Source organism: Mobula hypostoma (assembly GCF_963921235.1).
Source record: "Mobula hypostoma chromosome 22 unlocalized genomic scaffold, sMobHyp1.1 SUPER_22_unloc_1, whole genome shotgun sequence".
Lineage (NCBI taxonomy): Eukaryota > Metazoa > Chordata > Chondrichthyes > Myliobatiformes > Myliobatidae > Mobula > Mobula hypostoma.
In genome coordinates this window covers 104886-125179 of record NW_026948152.1, presented here as the reverse complement: position 1 = coordinate 125179, position 20294 = coordinate 104886, and the positions used below count along the sequence as shown (strand labels likewise).

The 20294-nt window shown below is 46.6% G+C and overlaps 1 protein-coding gene and 1 long non-coding RNA gene across 4 annotated transcripts in view; one reads left to right on the top strand and one right to left on the bottom strand.

Moving 5' to 3' along the window:
- Positions 1 to 3755: 3755 nt before the first annotated feature.
- LOC134341302 (uncharacterized) lies at positions 3756 to 20294 on the bottom strand. Of its 2 annotated transcripts, XR_010016753.1 has the most exons (4): positions 20139 to 20294; positions 11369 to 11439; positions 5392 to 5545; positions 3756 to 4024 (listed from the first exon to the last, which is right to left on the bottom strand). It is a non-coding gene; the product is annotated as an uncharacterized LOC134341302 (long non-coding RNA). The 2 variants fall into 2 exon arrangements; XR_010016752.1 differs by lacking the exon at positions 20139 to 20294 and having other exon boundaries at positions 3758 to 4024; positions 11369 to 11584.
- LOC134341301 (phosphoribosyl pyrophosphate synthase-associated protein 1) overlaps positions 16530 to 20294 on the top strand; it is a 71090-nt gene continuing 67325 nt past the window's right edge. The window contains exons 1-2 of one of the 2 annotated variants that reach the window (XM_063039179.1): positions 16530 to 16648; positions 17542 to 17638. In XM_063039179.1, the coding sequence (XP_062895249.1) occupies positions 17556 to 17638 (83 nt within the window). In that variant the 5' untranslated portion in view covers positions 16530 to 16648; positions 17542 to 17555. The remainder of the gene's footprint in view (positions 16649 to 17541; positions 17639 to 20294) is intronic. The other variant, XM_063039180.1, reaches the window with a different exon arrangement.

Below are 20294 nucleotides of genomic sequence, written 5' to 3'. Positions count from 1 at the left end.
TCACAAGGATGATTTCGAGAATGAGAGGGTCATCATATGAGGAACTTTTGATAGATCTGGGTCTGTACTCACTGGAATTTAGAAGGATGAAACATTGAAACCTTTCAAATGTTGAAAGGCCAAGACAGGTTAAATGTGGAAAGGATGCTTCCATGGTGGGGAAGTCTTGGACAAAAGGGCACAGCCTCAGGATAGAGGGCTGTCCATTTAAAACAGGGATGTGGAGAAATTTCTTTAACTAGAGGGTGGTGAATTTGTGGAACTTATTAACACAGCCAGCTGTAGAGGCCAGGTCATTGGGTGTATTTAAGACAGAGCTTGATAGATTCTTGATTGGATATGGCATCGAAGGTTACAGGGTGAAGGCCAGGGAGGGAAAAAATAGGATCAGCCATGATTGAATGGTGGAGCAGACTCGATGGGCCAAATGGCCTAATTCTGCTCCTATGTCTTATGGAGTCACTTTACCATCATAGACAGCAACACCACCACCACAATTATTCTCAACTCTGATGCTGCTCAAAGCTGAATCCCCAGCATCCTACTCTTATTACCTGCACATTCATGACGATGTGTCCAGATTCTAAGACCATAACACATCGGAGCAGATTTAAGCCATTTGGCCCATAGAGTCTGCTCCTCCATTTCATCACAAGTGACCAATTTCCGTCTCAGCCCTAATCTCCTGCCTTCTCCCCGTATCCCTTCATGCTCTGACAAATCAAGAACCTATCAACCTCTACTTTAAATATGTATCCAATGACTTGGCCTCCATAGCCGCCTGTAGAAAAGAATTCTACGGATTCACCATTCTCTAGCTAAAGAAATTCCTCCTCACCTCCTTTCTAAATGGACATCACTCTATTCCGAGGCTGCCATCTCGTCCTAGACTCACCCACCATGGGAAACGTCCTCTCCACATCCACTCTATCAAGGCCTTTCAACATTTTTCTGGATTCCAGTGAGTAGAAGCCCAGAAGCACCAATGCTCTTCATACGATACGCCTTTCAATCACGGAATCATTTTTGTGAACGTCCTTTGAACCGTTTCCAATATCAGCACATCCTTTCTTAGATCAGGTGCCCAAAACTGCAATCAATATTCCAAGTGCGGCCACTCTAGTGTCTTATTAAGCCTCAACATTACATTGTTGATTTTATATTCTAGTTCTCTTGAAATGAATGCATTGCATTTGCCTTCCTCACCATCAACTCAACCTGCAAATTAACCTTTAGGGAGTCCTCATGCAGGCTTCCCAAGTCCTTTTGCACCTCAGAGTTTTGTATTCTCTCTCAATTTAAAAAATAGTCTATGCTTTTATTTCTTATACCGAAGTGCATGACCATACATTTCCCGACACTATTCCATCCGTCATTTCTTTGCCCATTCCTAATCTGTCCAAATCCTTCTTTAGCCTCACTTCTTCTAACTCCATCTACAATTTTGCAGAAGGTACCTCTATGGTGAATTGCATCACAAATAACAATGAGTCGGAGTACAGAAAGCAGATAGAGAGCTAAGTGAAATGGTGAAATGACAAAAAACCTTTCCAAGGTTAGCAAGAGAGTTGCTGATTGACTTCAGGAATGGGGGCTAGTGCACATACAGTACTCCTGTTTACATCAATAGTGTTAAGGTTCAAAGGGTTGAGAGCTTCAAGTTCTTAGGAATGAACATCACCAATAATCTGTCCTAGATATGATGGCCAAGCAAGCTAATCATTGCCTCTACATCCACAGATGGTTAAAGAAATTTGGCATGTCTCTGTTGACCCTTACCATTTTTGTATCAATGCACCATAGAACGGCATCTGCTCTGCACGTGTCCATGAGGAACTGCACATCATGGAAACCAGCCTCCCCTCCATGGACTCTATCTAACTTCTTGCTGCCTCGGTAAAGCCAACAGCAGATTCAAATATCCTAGACATTCTCTTGTCTTCTCTCTTCCATCAGACAAAATATACTAAAGCCTGAATGCACGTTCCACCGGGCTCAAGGACAGCTTCTGCCCCACTGTTATAAGACTATTGCATTGTTCTCTGGTACAATTAGATGGACTCTTGACCTCACAATCTACCTTGTTATGATCTTGCACCTTATTGTCTATCTGCACTACACTTCCTCTGTCACTGTTATACCTTATTCTGCATTGTTATTGTTTTACCTTGCTCGTACTCAATATACTGTGTAATGATCTGATCTGGATGAGCAGTATGCAAGACAAGCTTCTCATTCTATCGCAGTACATGTGACAATAATAAAGCCAAACACGAGGAAATCTGCAGATGCTGGAAATTCAAGCAACACACATCAAAGTTGCTGGTGAACGCAGCAGGCCAGGCATCCTGATAAAAGGTCTCGGCCCGAAAAGTCGACTGTACCTCTTCCTTGAGATGCTGCCTGGCCTGCTGCGTTCACCAGCAACTTTGATAATAAAGCCAGTTCTATTCACTCCACAATGAACAAATGGTTGAAAGTGCTGTATATAGTAAAGGTCACAGAACATAGCAACACACAGCAGTAGTACTGATGACCTGCACTTCAGAGTTAGTTCTGGCTCATGCCAAGATGTTCAAGGTCAGTTACAAAACTAGCATCTACCCGATACTGGGGAAAATTGCCCTGGCATACCCTGTCCATCTGCCCAATTATCCAAGTCCCTGGACATCACTGCAGGAATTTCTCAGGGCTGTGTCCTGGTCTGTCATTTGATCATAGATCTTCATAAGGACAGAAGCTGGAATGTTCTGTACAATATTCAATGTAATCTGTGATTCCTCGGTAAATGCAGCAGCAAAACAGCTTTGTGCAAGTCAGACACATCTGCCACCCAACTGCCAAGCAATGAGGGAGCCATGAGCCATCGTTCACATTCAACGGCATCACCATCAACATCTGGGAACAAAATCTGACCACAAACCTGAGTGAAGCAGCCACAGAAATTCAGACAATGAGGAAGAGGCAAAAGAGACAGGTGGCTGAATGTGAAGACAGAAAATACTGGAAACATTCAGCAGGTGAGGCCACAATTTGGGGGAAGTGAAAGAGTTGACAAAGTGCTTTCAACCTGCAACATGAACTTTGTCTCGCTTCCCATCCAGTGTTTCCGGCATTTTAGGATTTTATTTTCATTCATGCACTGGAGTTTGTATACGTGACGATAGGACCAAGCTGGACAACACAGTTGGGGTGAACATTAAGTAAGGGAATCACCGAGTGTACAATTAACGAAAATGTAGAAAACCACAATGGCTGCCTTTACCTGAAGCATAGAACCAGATATGCAAATTTGTCAACTGCAGCATGCAGGGAAGCAGATGCTGATTAAAAACCTTCTGAAATCCACTCAAGGGAGCTTAAAGGATAAAGAATTATGAAATGCAAGTTAGTAATGGGAGAGATTGATGCACTGTTTCTGACCTCAGAGTTAGCCTGCAGAGGGGAAAAAAGTTGAGCCTGTGAGGTTTAAATAGATGTGGGACTGATGTGTACCATTAAACTGGGTGAGATCTGTGGGGGGAGCGAATACTTCCCCAGTTGCACCAATGGAATTCTGCGTTTCTGATGCACATAATTATAGATTGTTGTCAACTGCTGAGAGCTTCCTCCACGGATATCGTTAATAGACATCTTTGAGTCCAGTTTAATGCGGAACAATGGCATTAAGAGGGTCCAGGAAAAGAGTCGTAGCAACAGCACTGATTGAAACCCAGGCCGTGCACACTCCACCTTCAGGATCACAACCGCACAAAGTCAATGAAGATGTATTAAATGGAGCAAAGCATTTAATTCACAGCATTGTTATTAGACAAGGAGAACATACTAGGTTTTGAGAAATTAATTGTAGAGAAATTCATTTCCCAGAGCAAGATGTGATAACTTAAGAAACCATCCTGTGTGGAGCTTCAGTCCAGATCAGTGAGGGCCACGAGGTTCTAGTCCAACTCTAGCTCTGACTCCTGATCTTTCCAGTGGCCTTCTTGGACTCAGTCAGGTTTCCGGTAGCAATTTGAAAGTTGTTCTGTAACATGAATAATATTCCTAGGATTACCTCATATGCAGCGGAGTCAAGCTTGTAATATCAACCCCTCCTGTTTCCTTTGTCTTTTACGAAAGAGATTTATTCAGTGATTCTAGCATCACTTTATTACAATACATCAGAAGGCCCGCCACTAGGCAGGGTAACAGACTATGGTCAATATTCCACGATTCACACTATTTACAGCCAAAAGCTTCAAACTACAACAGATTTATCTCCATCCCGAGTACATTCAACCCCCCTGTGGCACCCAGCAGACCCACAAAGCCTCCAGTGTAGCCGTAGGAAGCCCTCCCCCACCGGTACACATTATACAATTGTAGAATTACATAGTAGAGAAACATGGCCTTTCAGCCCAGCTAGTCTATCCTGTTCCCAATACCCATCTGCACTAATTCCATTTGCCTGCTTGAGCAGTATCACTGCACACCTTTCCAGCTCAGGCTCATGCCAATGAGCAGCATTGTCATCAACTTTATTCCATCTGCCTTGATCCATCCACGTCCATTCTCTGTCCCACCTACCCGCACACCCCATCCCACACACGCTCACGCCCATGTTATGTCATTGCCAGCCCCATTTATCTACAACTGGATCAGAACATTGCAAGTCCCAGCAATAACTTTAATGTATTGATAGGACAGAACTTTGCCCCTCAAACTAACCGAAGGTCTGACTCAGAGTTAATCCCACAAGTCAGTAATTACCATCAGCTGGTTATATCAGTGATTGTAAGTGACTAACTGTTCAGATATTAACATCGAAAACTTAGCTCAATATATTCACTCATCCGCTTCACCCTCAAACTTCTGCACACAGTCACTTAGAGAGAGGGGGTGGTGGCAAACAGCACTCGACATTAACATACTGTTCAAAATCCATGGGCAACACGGTGATGCAGACACAGCACAGCACGGCGACCCAGTTCAAAGCTGACCTCAGCAACTGGCTGTGTGGAGCTTCCCCACTTCTCTGTGGCTCGTTGGGTTTCGGAATCCCACACATATTGCAGATTGGGAGGCTAACGGCCACTGAGACAGTATAGGGGAGGGGTGGAATCTCATGGGGAATGAGGGAAGAATAAAATAGGCTGGCATTGGATTGGTCAGGGAAAGGTAGGGTGGGGCCATGTTAGCCAGGATGGATTGATGGTGTGGGTGTGACAGAGTGGCGCCTGTCAGTGGGCTGAAAAGTCTGTCTCTCTGCTATTTGAAGCTGCAACTCTCTTTTCAACATCAAGCTGTTCAACACCATTTCATTTTGGATAACTTCTATCAATACTGCCTCGGAGACAGGCTCGACCGGCTGCGATACTGTACTGGATCCTCAAAGGGAGAGGTGATACTGACCCTGGAAATTGGAGGGTGATCTCTCAGAGAGCTGAACGGTTGCTTCTGTGCTGCATGGGTGTCGGACGGCGTAGGTCACCTTCCATCCTGATCAAAGCATGCTATGGCCTAGTCCACCCCGACAGATCACAACCACCAACTTCTCAGTGTCCTCCTGAAAAAAATGCAAGAGTGTGAAATATTCCAAGTTATTTGAAAATGAGAAAACTAAGTTCCTGTCCTCTAGGTGGGTCTTAAAAAGACCATCTCCTTCAGAGTGAGGCACAAGAGAATGAAAATCCGTGGTAGTGAAGGGTGGGCTGCTTGGCACAGAACAGCACTGGGATGGGATGGCGCGGTAGGATCCGGAAAATCAATTTAAAGGTCATAGGTGAAGCCAGGTGGGTAATTTCCAAATGCAAGGAGCACCAGTGACAAGTGTCTCCCAGCGTGAGGGGCACTGCTGACAAGTTCATTTCGAAAGGTCCAGGATATTAGAGCAGGGATGTGATGCTCAGACTTTATGAGGCATTGGTGATGCTTCACCTTGAGTACTGTGAACAGTTTTGGACTCCTCATCTAAGAAAAGATATGCTGATAGTGGAGAGGGTTCGGAGGAGGTTCACAGGGATAATTCCGGGAATGAAAGGATTATCATACGAGGAACGTTTGATGGCTCCGGGGTCTGTACTCACTGGAATTTAGAAGGATGAGGGGAACTCTCATTGAAACCTTTTGAATGTTGAAAGGCTGAGACAGAGTAGATGTGAAAAGGGTGTTTCCCATGGTGGGGGAATCTAGGATAAGACAGCACAGCCTCAGAATAGAGGGCATCCATTTAAAACAGAGATGAGGAGAAATTTCTTTAGTTTGAGGGTGGTGAATCCGTGGAATTTATTACCACAGACAGCTGTGCAGAGCAGGTTGCCAAGTGTATTTAAGGCACAGCTTGATAGGGTCTCGATTGGACGCAGCATCAAATGTTACACGGAGAAGGCCGAGGAGGGGAGAAAAGGATCAGCCCTGATTGAATGGCAGAGCAGACTTAACGGGCCAGATGGCCTGGTCCTGCTCCCTTGTCTTGTGGTCTTAAGCACCTCCGAGCGCAAGGGGCAGACACCGCCGACAGGCACCTCTGAGCGCAAGGGGCAGACACCGCCGACAGGCGTCTCCGAGCGCAAAGGGCAGACACCGCCGACAGGCGTCTCTGAGCGCAAGGGGCAGACACCGCCGACAGGCGTCTCCGAGCGCAAGGGGCAGACACCGCCGACAGGCGTCTCCGAGCGCAAGGGGCAGACACCGCCAAGCGTCTCCGAGCGCAAGGGGCAGACACCGCCAAGCGTCTCCGAGCGCAAGGGGCAGACACTGCCAAGCGTCTCCGAGCGCAAGGGGCAGACACCGCCGACAGGCAGCTCCGAGCGCAAGGGGCAGACACCGCCAAGCGTCTCCGAGCACAAGGAGCAGACACCGCCGACAGGCAGCTCCGAGCGCAAGGGGCAGACACCGCCGACAGGCGTCTCCGAGCGCAAGGGGCAGACACCGCCGACAGGCAGCTCCGAGCGCAAGGGGCAGACACCGCCGACAGGCAGCTCCGAGCGCAAGGGGCAGACACCGCCGACAGGCGTCTCCGAGCGCAAGGGGCAGACACCGCCGACAGGCAGCTCCGAGCGCAAGGGGCAGACACCGCCGACAGGCGTCTCCGAGCGCAAGGGGCAGACACCGCCGACAGGCAGCTCCGAGCGCAAGGGGCAGACACCGCCGACAGGCAGCTCCGAGCGCAAGGGGCAGACACCGCCGACAGGCGTCTCCGAGCGCAAGGGGCAGACACCGCCGACAGGCGTCTCCGAGCGCAAGGGGCAGACACCGCCGACAGGCGTCTCCGAGCGCAAGGGGCAGACACCGCCGAAGCGTCTCCGAGCGCAAGGGGCAGACACCGCCAAGCGTCTCCGAGCGCAAGGGGCAGACACCGCCGACAGGCGTCTCCGAGCGCAAGGGGCAGACACCGCCGACAGGCAGCTCCGAGCGCAAGGGGCAGACACCGCCGACAGGCGTCTCCGAGCGCAAGGGGCAGACACCGCCGACAGGCGTCTCCGAGCGCAAGGGGCAGACACCGCCGACAGGCGTCTCCGAGCGCAAGGGGCAGACACCGCCGACAGGCGTCTCCGAGTGCAAGGGGCAGACACTGCCGACAGGCATCTCCAAGCGCAAGGGGCAGACACCGCCGACAGGCACCTCCGAGCGCAAGGGGCAGACACCGCCAACAGGCACCTCCGAGCGCAAGGGACACTGGTGGTAAGATGGTGTATTAATGTAGAGATGCACAGAATTGGAATTATGGAGACATAGCTGCAGCTGGGGTCAAGGGAGGGAAAGGAAGATCTGGGAATACTCCGTATTTATATTCTGGGAATATAAAGTGTTGTTCCTCCAACCTAGGTGTGGCCTCATCACAACGGAGGCCATGGATAGACATATCAGAATGGGAATGGGAAGTGGAATTAAAATGGGTGGCCACTGGGAGCCACCTTATATCCTGCTTGCATTTCATTTGAGTAGCCTCCAACCTGATGGCATAAACATCGATTTCTCGAACTTCCAATAATCCCCCCACCCCTCCATCTCCTTTACCGCTTCCCATCCCCTTTTCCCCCTCTCACCTATCTCCTTGCCCACCCATCACCTCCCTCTGGTGCGCCTCCCCTCTTTTTCTTTCTTCCATGGCTTTCTGCCTCTTTAACCAATTTATTTCCCAGCTCTTTACTTCATCCCCTCCCCCTTCAGGTTTATCTATCACTCTGCGTTTTTCTCTCTCCCCTCCTCCCACCTTTTAAATCTACTCCTCGGCTTGTTTTTTGGTCCAGTCCTGCTGAAGTGTTTCAGCCAGAAACATTGTCTGTACTCTTTTTCCTAGATGCTGCCTGGCCTGCTAAGTTCCTCCAGCATTTTGTATGTGTTGCTCGGATTTCTAGCATTTGCAGATTTTCTCGTTTGTCACAAGGGCATCTTAGACTGGGAAGGAACTAATTAGTAAACCTTCTTCCTCACTTTGGAAAGAAGCACCCACGTTATAGTTGCTCAGCAGGACTGAGAGTGGCATAGTGGGATCTGAGACTAGAATCCTGAATCTCAGTGAAGGAACACACGATGGAATGAGGAAACAGGTAGCTCAGAGATTAGGAAACATCAAAGTACTTCAGGATTGATGGTGGATCAGCAGTGGCAAACATTTCAGACCCATGTAAGACCTATAATTGTTGACCTCCAGCCAGCACAACAACTAAATGGGAAGACTGGCACCATGATGACTGATCAAATAGAGATAGTATTAGATCCAGGGAGAAGTCATAGATTAGCTCCAAACCGAATGCAAGAGTGAACGTGCAGGGAATATACTATTCATTGTATAAGCTTCTATTAAATGTGAAGAAAGAAAGATTGATGGTGAATGCAAGTCCTCACAGTCAGAACAGGGGAAGTTAAACTGACACACAAAGAATCTGAGTATTTGTAGTCTGTCTTCACAAAGGAGGAACTAAAGTGTTTGTGAAAAGGTCTAGTAGGAGGCTTGACAAGTTTGCAGATAAGAAATATGATAATGAAGATTCTTTAAGGCTATAGCATATTCTAAATCAGCTGGCTGGAGTAATAGCAAATTGAATTTAATTCGAGGCAATGCACTTTAATGGAAACAAAGGTAAATAGTCACAGTAAATGGTAGGGTCTGAAAGAACAGGGAACCCTTGGGATACAAGTCCACAGATCCCAAACAGTGGAGAAGGTAGAGTTGGTGGCATATGTGATGCCTGACACCAATGGACATCAAGGAGTAGATATGATCAGGAATGAGATTGGTTACACCACACTTGGAGTAATGTGGTTCTACACCAATGTCTGGTTGCCTCACTCTCCTAACATGAGACAGCAATGGACAGGGTGCAGAGGATGTTGCCTGGATTAGAGCAATTCAGATTGCAGATACTGGATAGGATAGTTTGTTTTTTCTTCCTGGAGAGGCGAAGAGCAAGGCATGACCTAGTAGAGGGAGGAAGATGATAGAAATCTTTTGCCCCTTGATGGGGCTGTCTAACACAAGGCGAGTCAGGTCTACAGATGTTAATTCCAGGCAATACTGTGGTGAATCTCTGCTGCATTCTCTCTACTGCTAGCACATCATTTCAGTAGTGTGGCAATAACAAATAGTTCTTCAAGTATGCCGCAACTAATGTTTTCTACAGCTCCAACACATACTTAATGCCTCATCCTACAAAGGCAAACAGAGCAAATGCTCATTTCACTACCTTATCCATCAGAGTCACCATTTTCAGACAGCTATTACCTTGCATCCCAAACTCTCTCTGTACATCAAAACGTCCAAGGTTCCTGTGGCTTGCTCTACACACCTTACCAGGATTTATTTTCCAGAAATATATTACCCACAGCTGTCTGTATTAAATGCCATCTGCCACTGCTCATCTCATCTTTCCAGCTGGACATTGTCGATAAAGAACTAGCTAACCTACCAGAAACGGAGGGTGGCAATACATGGGTATTTCTTAGGGTGGCAGGGATCAGTGCTGGCATCCAGCTACTTACAATGGATTTCAGGTGAGGGAATTAAATGCTGAAACCAGTCAATTTGCATAGATGCACCTTCATCAACGTCCAATGTTCTATTCTTGTGTTCAGTAACCAAATACAGTCCAGACCCAACCTACACATTTATTCAAATTTTGCCATTATTTTCACACCCTGAGCTGACAGATACCATCTGACCAAAGCACAGACTCATTCATGTGCCCTTTGATGTATTAGCATGGATAGAGGATTGGTTAGCTAATAGGAAACAGAGTTGGGATACATGGGTGTTACTCTGGTTGGCAATCAGCAGTGAGTGGTGTGCTGAGGGGCCGGTGCTAGGCCCGCAACTGATCACGATACACGTTAACAATCTGGAAGAGGGGACTGCGTATAGTGTATCTTGTTTTGCTGATGATATTAAATTGAGTGGAAAAGCAAATTGTGCAGAAGATACAGAGAGTCTTCAGAGAGATATAGATAGACTAAGTGAGTGGGCAAGGGTCTGGCAGATGGAGTACAATGTTGATAAAAGCAAGGTCATCCAATTTGGAAGGAAAAATGATTTAAATAGTAAAAAATTACAGCATGCCGCTGTACAGAGGGACTTGGGAGTGCTTGTGCATGAATCAGAAAAGGTTGGTATGCAGGTGCAGCAGACTATCAAGAACACAAATGGGATGTTGCCCTTCATTACTAGAGGGATTGAATTTAAGAGCAGGGAGGTTACGCTGCAACTACATGGGGTACTGGTGAGACGGCATCTGGAGTACTGTGTGCAGTTCTGGTCTCCATACTGGAGGAAGGATATACTGGCTTTGGAGGCAGAGCAGAGGAGGTTCACCAGGTTGATTGCTGAGATGAAGGAGAGAGACTATGAGGAGAGAGTGAGTCGCCTGGGATTGTACTCGCTGGAATTCAGAAGAAAGAGAGGAGATCTTATAGAAACATAAAAGGGATAGATAAGATAGAGGCAGGAAAGTTGTTTCCACTATTAAGTGAGACTAGAACTTAATGAACATAGCCTTAAGATTCGGGGAGTAGATTCAGTACGGAGATGCTTTTCCCAGAGAGTGGTGAATCTGTGGAATTCTGTCGATTGAAGCTACCCCAGTAAATATAGCTAAAACAAGGTTGGATAGATTTTTGCATAGTAAAGGAATTAAGGGTCATGGGGGAAAAGCAGATTGGTGGAGATGAGTCCATGGCCAGGTCAGCCAGTATCCTATTGAATGGCGACTCCTGTTCCTATTTGTTATGTTCTTGCCCCCCCCCACCCACCTGTCCTATCCTGCACCCTACCACACCCACCCAACCCTACAATGACCCCAAGTCAGCCCACCCAGCTCAGACTCCAGCCACCACTTACCACACAGCACCCAGCACCCAGCACCCAACCCTCAGCCCAGACGCAGGGGGTTACCTGCTCGTTGAAGACCCTGTTGTACTCCCCTCTGTGCCTCGGTCGCAGTTCTCTCGACATCATCGGCGAACCTGCAGAGAATCAGCAAACCCCGTCAGGAACGGGCGCGATAGGAGGACCGTAGGGGACGGGGTGCGTGCGCGGAGAGTCGGAGGGCCGGGATCGTTGTGACACGCTGTGAATCTGGGGTTAGAGGAGAGATGGGGGTGAGAATCTCCTTACACCGGCTGCACCCGATTGAAGAAGCGCCTCCGCAGCAGGACGGCGAGCGTACCGAGCACCACCACCGTCGTGCACATCCCGCTCTGGCCGGATTAGCAAATCACAGAGCCTCAAACCGGGGAGGCGGGACCAAGCGGCAGCCAATCACAGTCCGCGCCCGCCACATGGCCACCAATCCCGTTGCTCGCCTCTTCTCCAGTGCCGACATGGGGTTGGGGACCTTTAATCTAGACTGCCCGGTTGAGTTCAGTTTCAAGGTTAGTATATCGAGGAACCTGCCAAGAAACTGGTTCCTTTAGATCTGGAGACACAGGAGATTCTGCAGATGCTGGAAATCCAGAGCAACACACCCAAAGTGCTGGAGAAACACAGCAGGTCAGGTAGCATCCATGGATGAAGAAGCTTCAATGGATCCCTTCATAGATGCTGCCTGACTCACTGAGTTCCCAGGTTGATTGCAGAGATGAAGGAGTGAGACTATGAGGAGAGAGTGAGTCACTGAGTTCCCCCAGCAATCCACCTGTTCTGGAGGCAAACAATGAAAAAGGATTAATCAATAATCATCTTGTAAAGGGCACCTGGGAAGATAGAAACTATGATCATAAAATGATAGAATTTCATTTGAAGATTGAAAGTGACTTATTTCAACTGGAAACCAGGGTCCAGACAAGGCAAATGTGAAGAATGGGGGCTGGTGGGAGGAGATAGACTGCGAAATGACATTAAAGAGTTTGACAGTGGTTAGGCATTAGTGCTATGTAAACAAAAAAACAAAATATGGCATGCAACAAAGATACATTTCTTTATGGATTAATGGCACATCAGGAAAATTGTCCAACACACATTATGGGAGAAATTAGAGGTAGTGCCACATCTGAGGAAAAAGGCTAAATAGTTGTTGAGACAGTAAGTAATCTGCAGTTTGGGAACATTTTAGAAATCAGAACAGTGAAATGAAGAGATGGAACTATCAGGTGGAAATAAGTCTTTAAGACCATCAGGTAGAACTATCAGGTGGAAATGATTCTCTCAGACCTTTCACAGATGTGTAAAATGGAAAGGAACAGAGACAAATATTGTGCCCCTCAGAGACAGGAAAATTAATAATTCAGAAAATAAGAAGATTTCAACAAATACTGGTAAGACACTATGCAAATTGGGGAACCACTTTGTTGAGCGCTTCTGTCCCATCTGTCAAAAGCATAAATTCCTGGTGGCCCGCCATTCTCATTCCTGTTCTGACATGTGGCCATGCAACACCTTATCTGGGTAGCCTCTAACCTGATGGCATGAACATGGATTCCTCCTTTGCTAATTTTTTCCTCCCCCTTCCTTCTTCTTCTATTCTCCACTCTAGCTCCTTACCTCTTTCCCCTCACCTGCCTATCACCTCCTCCTGTTGCCCTTCCTTCTTCCCTTTCTCCCTCGGTACACTCTCCTTTCCTAACAGATTTCTCCCTCTCGAGCACTTTACCTTTTCCACCCACCTGGCTTCACCCATCACCTTCCAGCTGGTCCTCCTTCCCCTCCCCTATGTTTTTATTCTGGCATCTTCCCCCTTCCTTTCCAGTCCTAAAGAAAGGTCTCAGCCTTTTACTCCTCTCCATAGATGCTGCCTGACCTGCTGAGTTCCTCCAGCATTTTGTGTGTGTTACTGTGTGTCAGTCTTCACAGAGGCACAAAAACATTTCCAGAGGTGATAGAAAGCCAAGGATCCATGTCAAATGAAAAAGAGAAAGATTAGTAAAAGTATATGTTAATGAGCCTGGAAACTGATAAATCCCAAAGACCTAATAATCCACATCTAAACTGTTTTGAGTCATATTCTCTTAGAACACTACAGCACAGAAACAGGCATTATAGCCCATCTAGTCTGTACAGAACTAGTCCCATCAACCTGTACTTAGACCACAGCCCTCCTTACCCCTCCCATCCACGTTTCTATCCAAATTTCTCTTAAATGTTGAAACCCACATTCACCACTTCTGCTGACAGCTCATTCAACACTCTCAAAACCCTCTCAGTGAAGAAGTTCCTTCTCATATTCCCTTTAAACATTTTACCTTTCCCCCTTAACCTATGACCTCTATTTCGTGGTCACACCCAGCCTCGGTGGACAAAGCCTGCTTGCATTTACTCTAACTATACCCCTCATAATTTTGTATATCGCTATCAAATCTCCCCTCATTCTTCTACATTCTAGGGAATAAAGTCCCAACCTATTCAATCTTTCTCATGTCAAGTCCTACCCAGACACCACACGACACTCCCATACCGGGCGCGAAGCAAACACATGAGGGATTACCAATGCCTAACGAGCTGGCACCTCAAGTCAGGCCGGAGCCAGCACAACCGCCATCGCCGGTGCAGTCACCACTGGTGCTACGTAGATCACAGCGACGGACTCGACCGCCTGATAGACTTAACCTGTAAATATACTTCTTGTAAATATTGTCAGTCACTTCACCCCGCGGGACTCTTTTTTAAAAAAAAGGAGGGGTGAATGTGGTAAACCATATATATATATGTTGTAATTGGGTTAACTGTCTGGACACGCCCCTCTGCTGACTGCCCCTGTGGCTCCTCCCACAGACCCCTGAATAAAGGTGTTCGCCTTGCCCCTCCCCCTCAGTCCAGGGGCAGACACTCACCGTGGAAGTCGTATTGTACGGCAAATAAAAGCCTTTCAGTATTCTACCAAACCTCAGTCTTTTGGAGTTATTGAAGGTACTTCAATTTTATTCGCTGTACAATACAACCTCCACGGTGAGTGTCTGCCCCCGGACTGAGGGGGAGGGGCAAGGTGAAACACTTTTATACAGGACTCTGTGGGAGGAGCCACAGGGGCAGTCAGCAGAGGGGCGTGTCCAGACAGTTAACCCAGTTACAACATATATATATGGTTTACCACAGAGTCCCAAAATTCGTTTGATGGGGAGAAGTCCGTCATAATCTTCACAAATAGCACAGCATTTCAAAGGGCTGATTGGCCTACTCCAATTTCATACTTACATCAGAACTGGGAAGAGTTAGGCTGCTGGGTGAGCTGTTAGATAGAGAACTTTGTAAAACCTTGGTGGTCTCTTTCCTGTTCTTTGATGGGTTAGTTTTGTTACAGCACAGAACTCCCTAATTCCAGCTTCTGGCATGTTCTCTGCAGCCTTGCAAATTTTCTTCACCATATTTATCCAATTTACTTTTGAAGTCCACAGTGCACATTTTCCTCCTCCACATATGAAGGGAATGCATTGCACATTCCAACTATTCTATGTAAAAAGGTTATTCCTCATGTTTATCTTAAGCTTAGTGCTTGGTATGAAATCTTGATCTTCAAACATTGCCCGTACACTGGAGGCAGTGTGAATTCCGTAATCTTGAGGAGAGTAGTGGTAACAGATATGTTTTTGTTGAGAAGAATGGTAAATTATTGACTCAACACACACAGAATGCTGGAGGAACTCAGCAGGCCAGGCAGCATCTATGGAAAAGAGCGAGCAGTCAACGTTTCAGTCCGAGACCCTTCATCAGAACTGGTTGAAATTCTGATGAAGGGTCTCAGCCCAAAACATCCATTATACTCTTTTCCATAGGTGCTGCCTGGCCTGCTGAATTCCTCCAGCATTGTGTGTGTGTCACTTGGATTTCCAGCATCTGCGGATTTTCTCGTTTGTAAATTATTGACTTTTTATTTAGGTAGCGTGGTAGAGATTAGTATAGATCTGGGTGGGATTTATGACAAAAATTCCTGGGAATAAGGGATGACAGTTACAAAAATACAGGCTGGAAATGATAGATGGGAGATTTGATAAATGTGCCTAATATAATGTGGGGTTTTGAACAGAATGGATATTGATAACTGTTCCCTTTCGAAAAGTAGTTCCCAACCTTTTTTTATACCATGGACCCCTACCATTAATAGAGAGGTCCTTGGACCCCAGGTTGGGAACTCCTGCTTTATAGAGTCTAGTATTAGAAGTCACAGGTATATTAGATTAGATTAGATTAGATTATGAGGACACGCAGTCCTCTTTTATTGTCATTTAGTAATGCATGCATTAAGCATATAGAAAAGGAAGCGACTTAAGAGTGATATAAAGATTCTTTTTATTTTAAAGTGCAGTGTGTAGTTGTAATCCAAAATACACTGCCCGCAGATGTACCAAAGACATTCCAATGTGACCTTCGCTAATTATATTGTGAAGAAAAAACCACTGGTGTGCCATGGGGATCGGTGGTGAATCCTTTGTTGTACAAACAATTTAACAAGAACTTAGGTGTCAGGATTGGTATATCCACAATGATACAAAATTGGTGATAGAATGGACAGTGAAGGAGGTTGTCTAAAGTTACAACAGGATCTCTATCAATTGGGAAAATGGTCATGGGAATGGTCGATGTAATTAAACTCAGACACATGCAAAGTGAAGCATTTTAGGAAGTTAAATATGGCCAGAACACACATAGTGAGTAGCAGAGTCCTGGAAAGTATAATTGAACTGTGAGACCTTGGCGGAAGAGTCAGAGCATTACAGCACAGAAACAGGTCCTTCAGCCCGTGCCGCTTCCGGACCATGGCCATCCATACCCCCTCCCCTCGCATCCACCAACGTACAGTTTCTTGAAAGTGACAATACAGGTAGAGAGGGCTTGAAGAAGATTCGGCCTGAAACGTTGAATGTTTAAACCACTCCACAGACGCTGCCTGATCATCCAGCATTTTCTATGTGTAACTCTGCACTGCAATCAATATATGACTCAAAGGGAGTAGACTATTGAATGTTATCATAAATTATATATTACAGCTTATTCAGCGGTGTGTGGTTTCCAAAACTAATTACATCAGGCGTCTGTTGCTCCAAATCCCAAACAACAACAGAATTTCTCCATTTTTAGCCACTGCGGTTCGCATTCACACCGGAAGCAGACCGCGAGAGGAAGTGTCGTCACCAGCCTTTCCGCGGCGAGTCCAGATGCTCATTGGTTCCATTTGCTGCCACTCAGGGAAGACGGGCTGCTGGGTCGGTCATCGGTGGAGCGACTGACGGAGCGGAGACGGAGGTGGGTCCGGGGTGGAGAGAGAGGGAGAGGGGGGGATCCCGGGGGTGTGAGGGGTAGAGGGGAGGGTGAGATCCCGGAGGGGGTGAGGGTAGAGGGGAGGGTGAGATCCCGGAGGGGGTGAGGGTAGAGGGGAGGGAGGGTGGGATCCCGGGGGTGTGAGGGGTAGAGGGGAGGGTGGGATCCGGGGGGGCGTGAGGGGTAGAGGGGAGGGAGGGTGGGATCCCGGGGGTGTGAGGGGTAGAGGGGAGGGTGAGATCCCGGAGGGGGTGAGGGTAGAGGGGAGGGAGGGTGGGATCCCGGGGGTGTGAGGGGTAGAGGGGAGGGTGGGATCCCGGGGGTGTGAGGGGTAGAGGGGAGGGTGGGATCCGGGGGGGGCGTGAGGGGTAGAGGGGAGGGTGGGATCCCGGGGGGGAGGAATCAGAGGAGAGAGAAGGGTTGGGAGGGGAGAGAGGAGGGGAATCAAAGTGGAGAGAGGTGGGTGATCCGGGGTCTGGAACCCAAGGCAAGGGAGGGGAGGTGATAGGAGAGGGGAACCGGGATCCAGAGCTTGGGAGAGGATGGGAAGTACAGGAGTGTGAAAAAGTTCGGGGACCCAGGAGAGGGTCCGGGCCCGGGGACTTGGTGCCCAGGGCCAGGGAGAGGGTTGGGTAGTAGGGGTATGTTTGCATTTCTGCCCCCACCGTTTCCCCTCCGGCCCCAAACTCCTGCCCATTGATCAGCCCTCAGCTCGGTCTTCTCCTTGGCCCTCATGCCCATATATCAGCCTCTAGGCTCACCTGCCCATATATCGGCCCACGTGCCCACGTCTGCCCCCTTGGCCCACCTGCCCATTGATCCTTCCCATTGGGCTAAATTCCCCATCTCAAAATGGCTAACTCTCTTTTTTCCCGCAGGATTAAATTTCAAAATGAATGTGGCAAAGGGTGGCTACCGCGTATTCTCGGCAAATTCAAATGCTGCTTGCACAGAGTTAGCCAAACGCATCACTGAGTAAGTGTCCCTGATGATATTGGGGTTGTTGTCACAAAGTTAATTCACATTTAGCAGCTTCTGAGCTTTCAACTGGCCGAGCTGCTTTTCTGTGTGTTGTGACAGTGTCTTACTTCACAGTCACTAAAGATCAATTGTTGTAGTTGTGGTTTGGAAGTTGAAGGGAGTTTAGTTTGAATTTTCCTGAGTGCAATGTGTACTCAACATGGAAAGTGATAGTTTATTTTATGTTGAACAGAATGTTCACTACGCTTTATAAAATTCAGAGGTAAGATATGGGCATTTAACAACATAAGAAATTTCAAACAATTGATTTTCCTCCCGAATAATATTTGCTGAATTAATTGTAGATCGGTGACCTGCAACTTGCCTAACCAGATGCCAATCAAAGTGCCCACACCAAACCCACAGTGATGAAATCTTTCCTGACACAACCTGAAGGCATCTCAGAAACTGCCCATAATGTAAATACTTTACCACTGATCAAGAACAACATAGTGTTTGGCAACTAATCATAACACAGATAACCTTCTGAGCAGGCATGACCTGATTTGGGGAAATGGGACTGAGACTGATCTGGCATAAACTCATTGTGTGTGCAAAACTGCAGTCATTTCCAAGGGGTTTAAAACCTTTGGAATTCTTTACCTTAGGGATCTATGACTGGTGATTCCACATCTGTAGATTTTCGACCTGAAAAGAATTAAGAGCCATGGGCTCAGACACACAACAGGGCAGCTCAATTTTCTTATGGGAGCATTCCCACCTCCTGAAGGATCCATTCAATTTCATTACATTTGCTTTCCCTGCAGCTTTTTTTAATATATTTTTCTGCTTCAAGGAGTTCTACATTTGCTTTGAAATATCATGAAGTGAACTGACCCTTCTGGATCATGAATGACACAGGCTGAAACTTCCTCTGTACTGTATCATCAGAGGGATTTTCCCTCCTCTTTTTGCTTGGTTAATGTCTTTGGTTAATAAACAGTAAGAGATATCTTTATGACACACCCTTCTTTGTTTGTACTCTGACACATGGTACCATCTCACAACAATAAATTTCCGTCTGCCAGTTTCTCGATTCTTTGTTTTTTCACAACACTGATGCTGCTATGATTTCATTCCTATTTCGTCCCTCTCTACCTACCTACCCAGAGTGATGATAGGATTCCGGTTGCCCTCAGCTTCCAGCCACCAGCCTCCCCATTCAATGGATCACCCTCCTTCACTAACGGCACCTTCAGTATAATGGCACCACCAGACATCCTCTTGCCGTCTTCCCCTAGTACTGTTAAAACATGAGTGATTTAGTTACACTAGGTGCTTTGTTCTTTTTAACTCTGTAAGTTAAAATGTTTGACTCCAAATTTTCCTTTTTATGATAGGATCATGACCCTAAAACACTAGTCCAGTTTGTCTGTAGATTTCAATAATTTTCTGCTTTTAATGTTTGTCATTTCTCCCGTTCATTCCTGAGTTTCAAAATAACAAAAAACTGTAGATGCTAGAAATCTAAACTTAAAACATAACACATTGAAAAGCACTGCAGATCAGGCAGTACGGACAAAAAGAGAAACAGGTGCAAGATCTTCCATCGGGTCTAACATATTTTCAGATTTCACACACACTGTCTGGCCAGCTGAGTATTTTCAGCACTGATGTTGTGTGTCAGTGGCCAAGCAAAGCAAGTTTTTGTGCAAGGGGAATAAATAATGAATTCTAGAGCTCTTCCTTGTCCAGTGTATAACACGGTGGTGTCTGAAAAGAGGATGCTGTCCAAGTTGCATGCCATCTTGGACACTGTCTCCCATCCACTACATAATGTACTGGGTGGGCACAGGAGTACATTCAGCCAGAGACTCATTCCACTGAGATGCAGCACAGAGCGTCATAGGAAGTCATTCCTGCCTGTGGCCATCAAACTTTACAACTCCTCCCTGGGAGGGTCAGACACCCTGAGCCAATAGGCTGGTCCTGGACTTATTTCCTGGCATAATGTACATATTACTATTTAACTATTTATGGTTTTATTACTATTTATTATTTATGGTGCAACTGTAACGAAAGCCAATTTCCCCCGGGATCAATAAAGTGTGGCTATGACTGTGAAGCCTCTCTTTACATTGTTTGGGTACATACCACTACAGGGCTGTGCCCTTGTTGATTCCACACTGCAGAGAATCGCAGGCTGTCAATGATCAACTTCAGTTGCTCTGTTACGTAGATCTCACCCACTGGTGTGTTCATATCTTTAGAGCAATTAAACCTTTCAACAAATATGACTGAACAGTGGAAAATCATTTCTGTTAGCAAGACAACACAGAAACAGGCTATTAAGCCCACCTATCCTATTAATCTGCCGAATCCTATTGACCTGAATCCAGAATATAGCCATCCATACGCCCCCCCATACACTGTTAATTCAGTGCAATTGACTCTGTAAAGGAAAATGTGCAACTTTATCCACTTGTGCACACTCAAAACTTAATGTAGCCATTACCTGGAAGTTGATTTGAAAGAGCTGTTTGTTCTTGTAGCTGGGATTTTCTGCTTGCCTTTAATCAACTGCTGAGTTACAGTGGATTGCCTATTGAGGTAATTATGTACATGTGGCAACTTTGAGGCAGTATTTTACATTCATTAGCATCCATTCCTC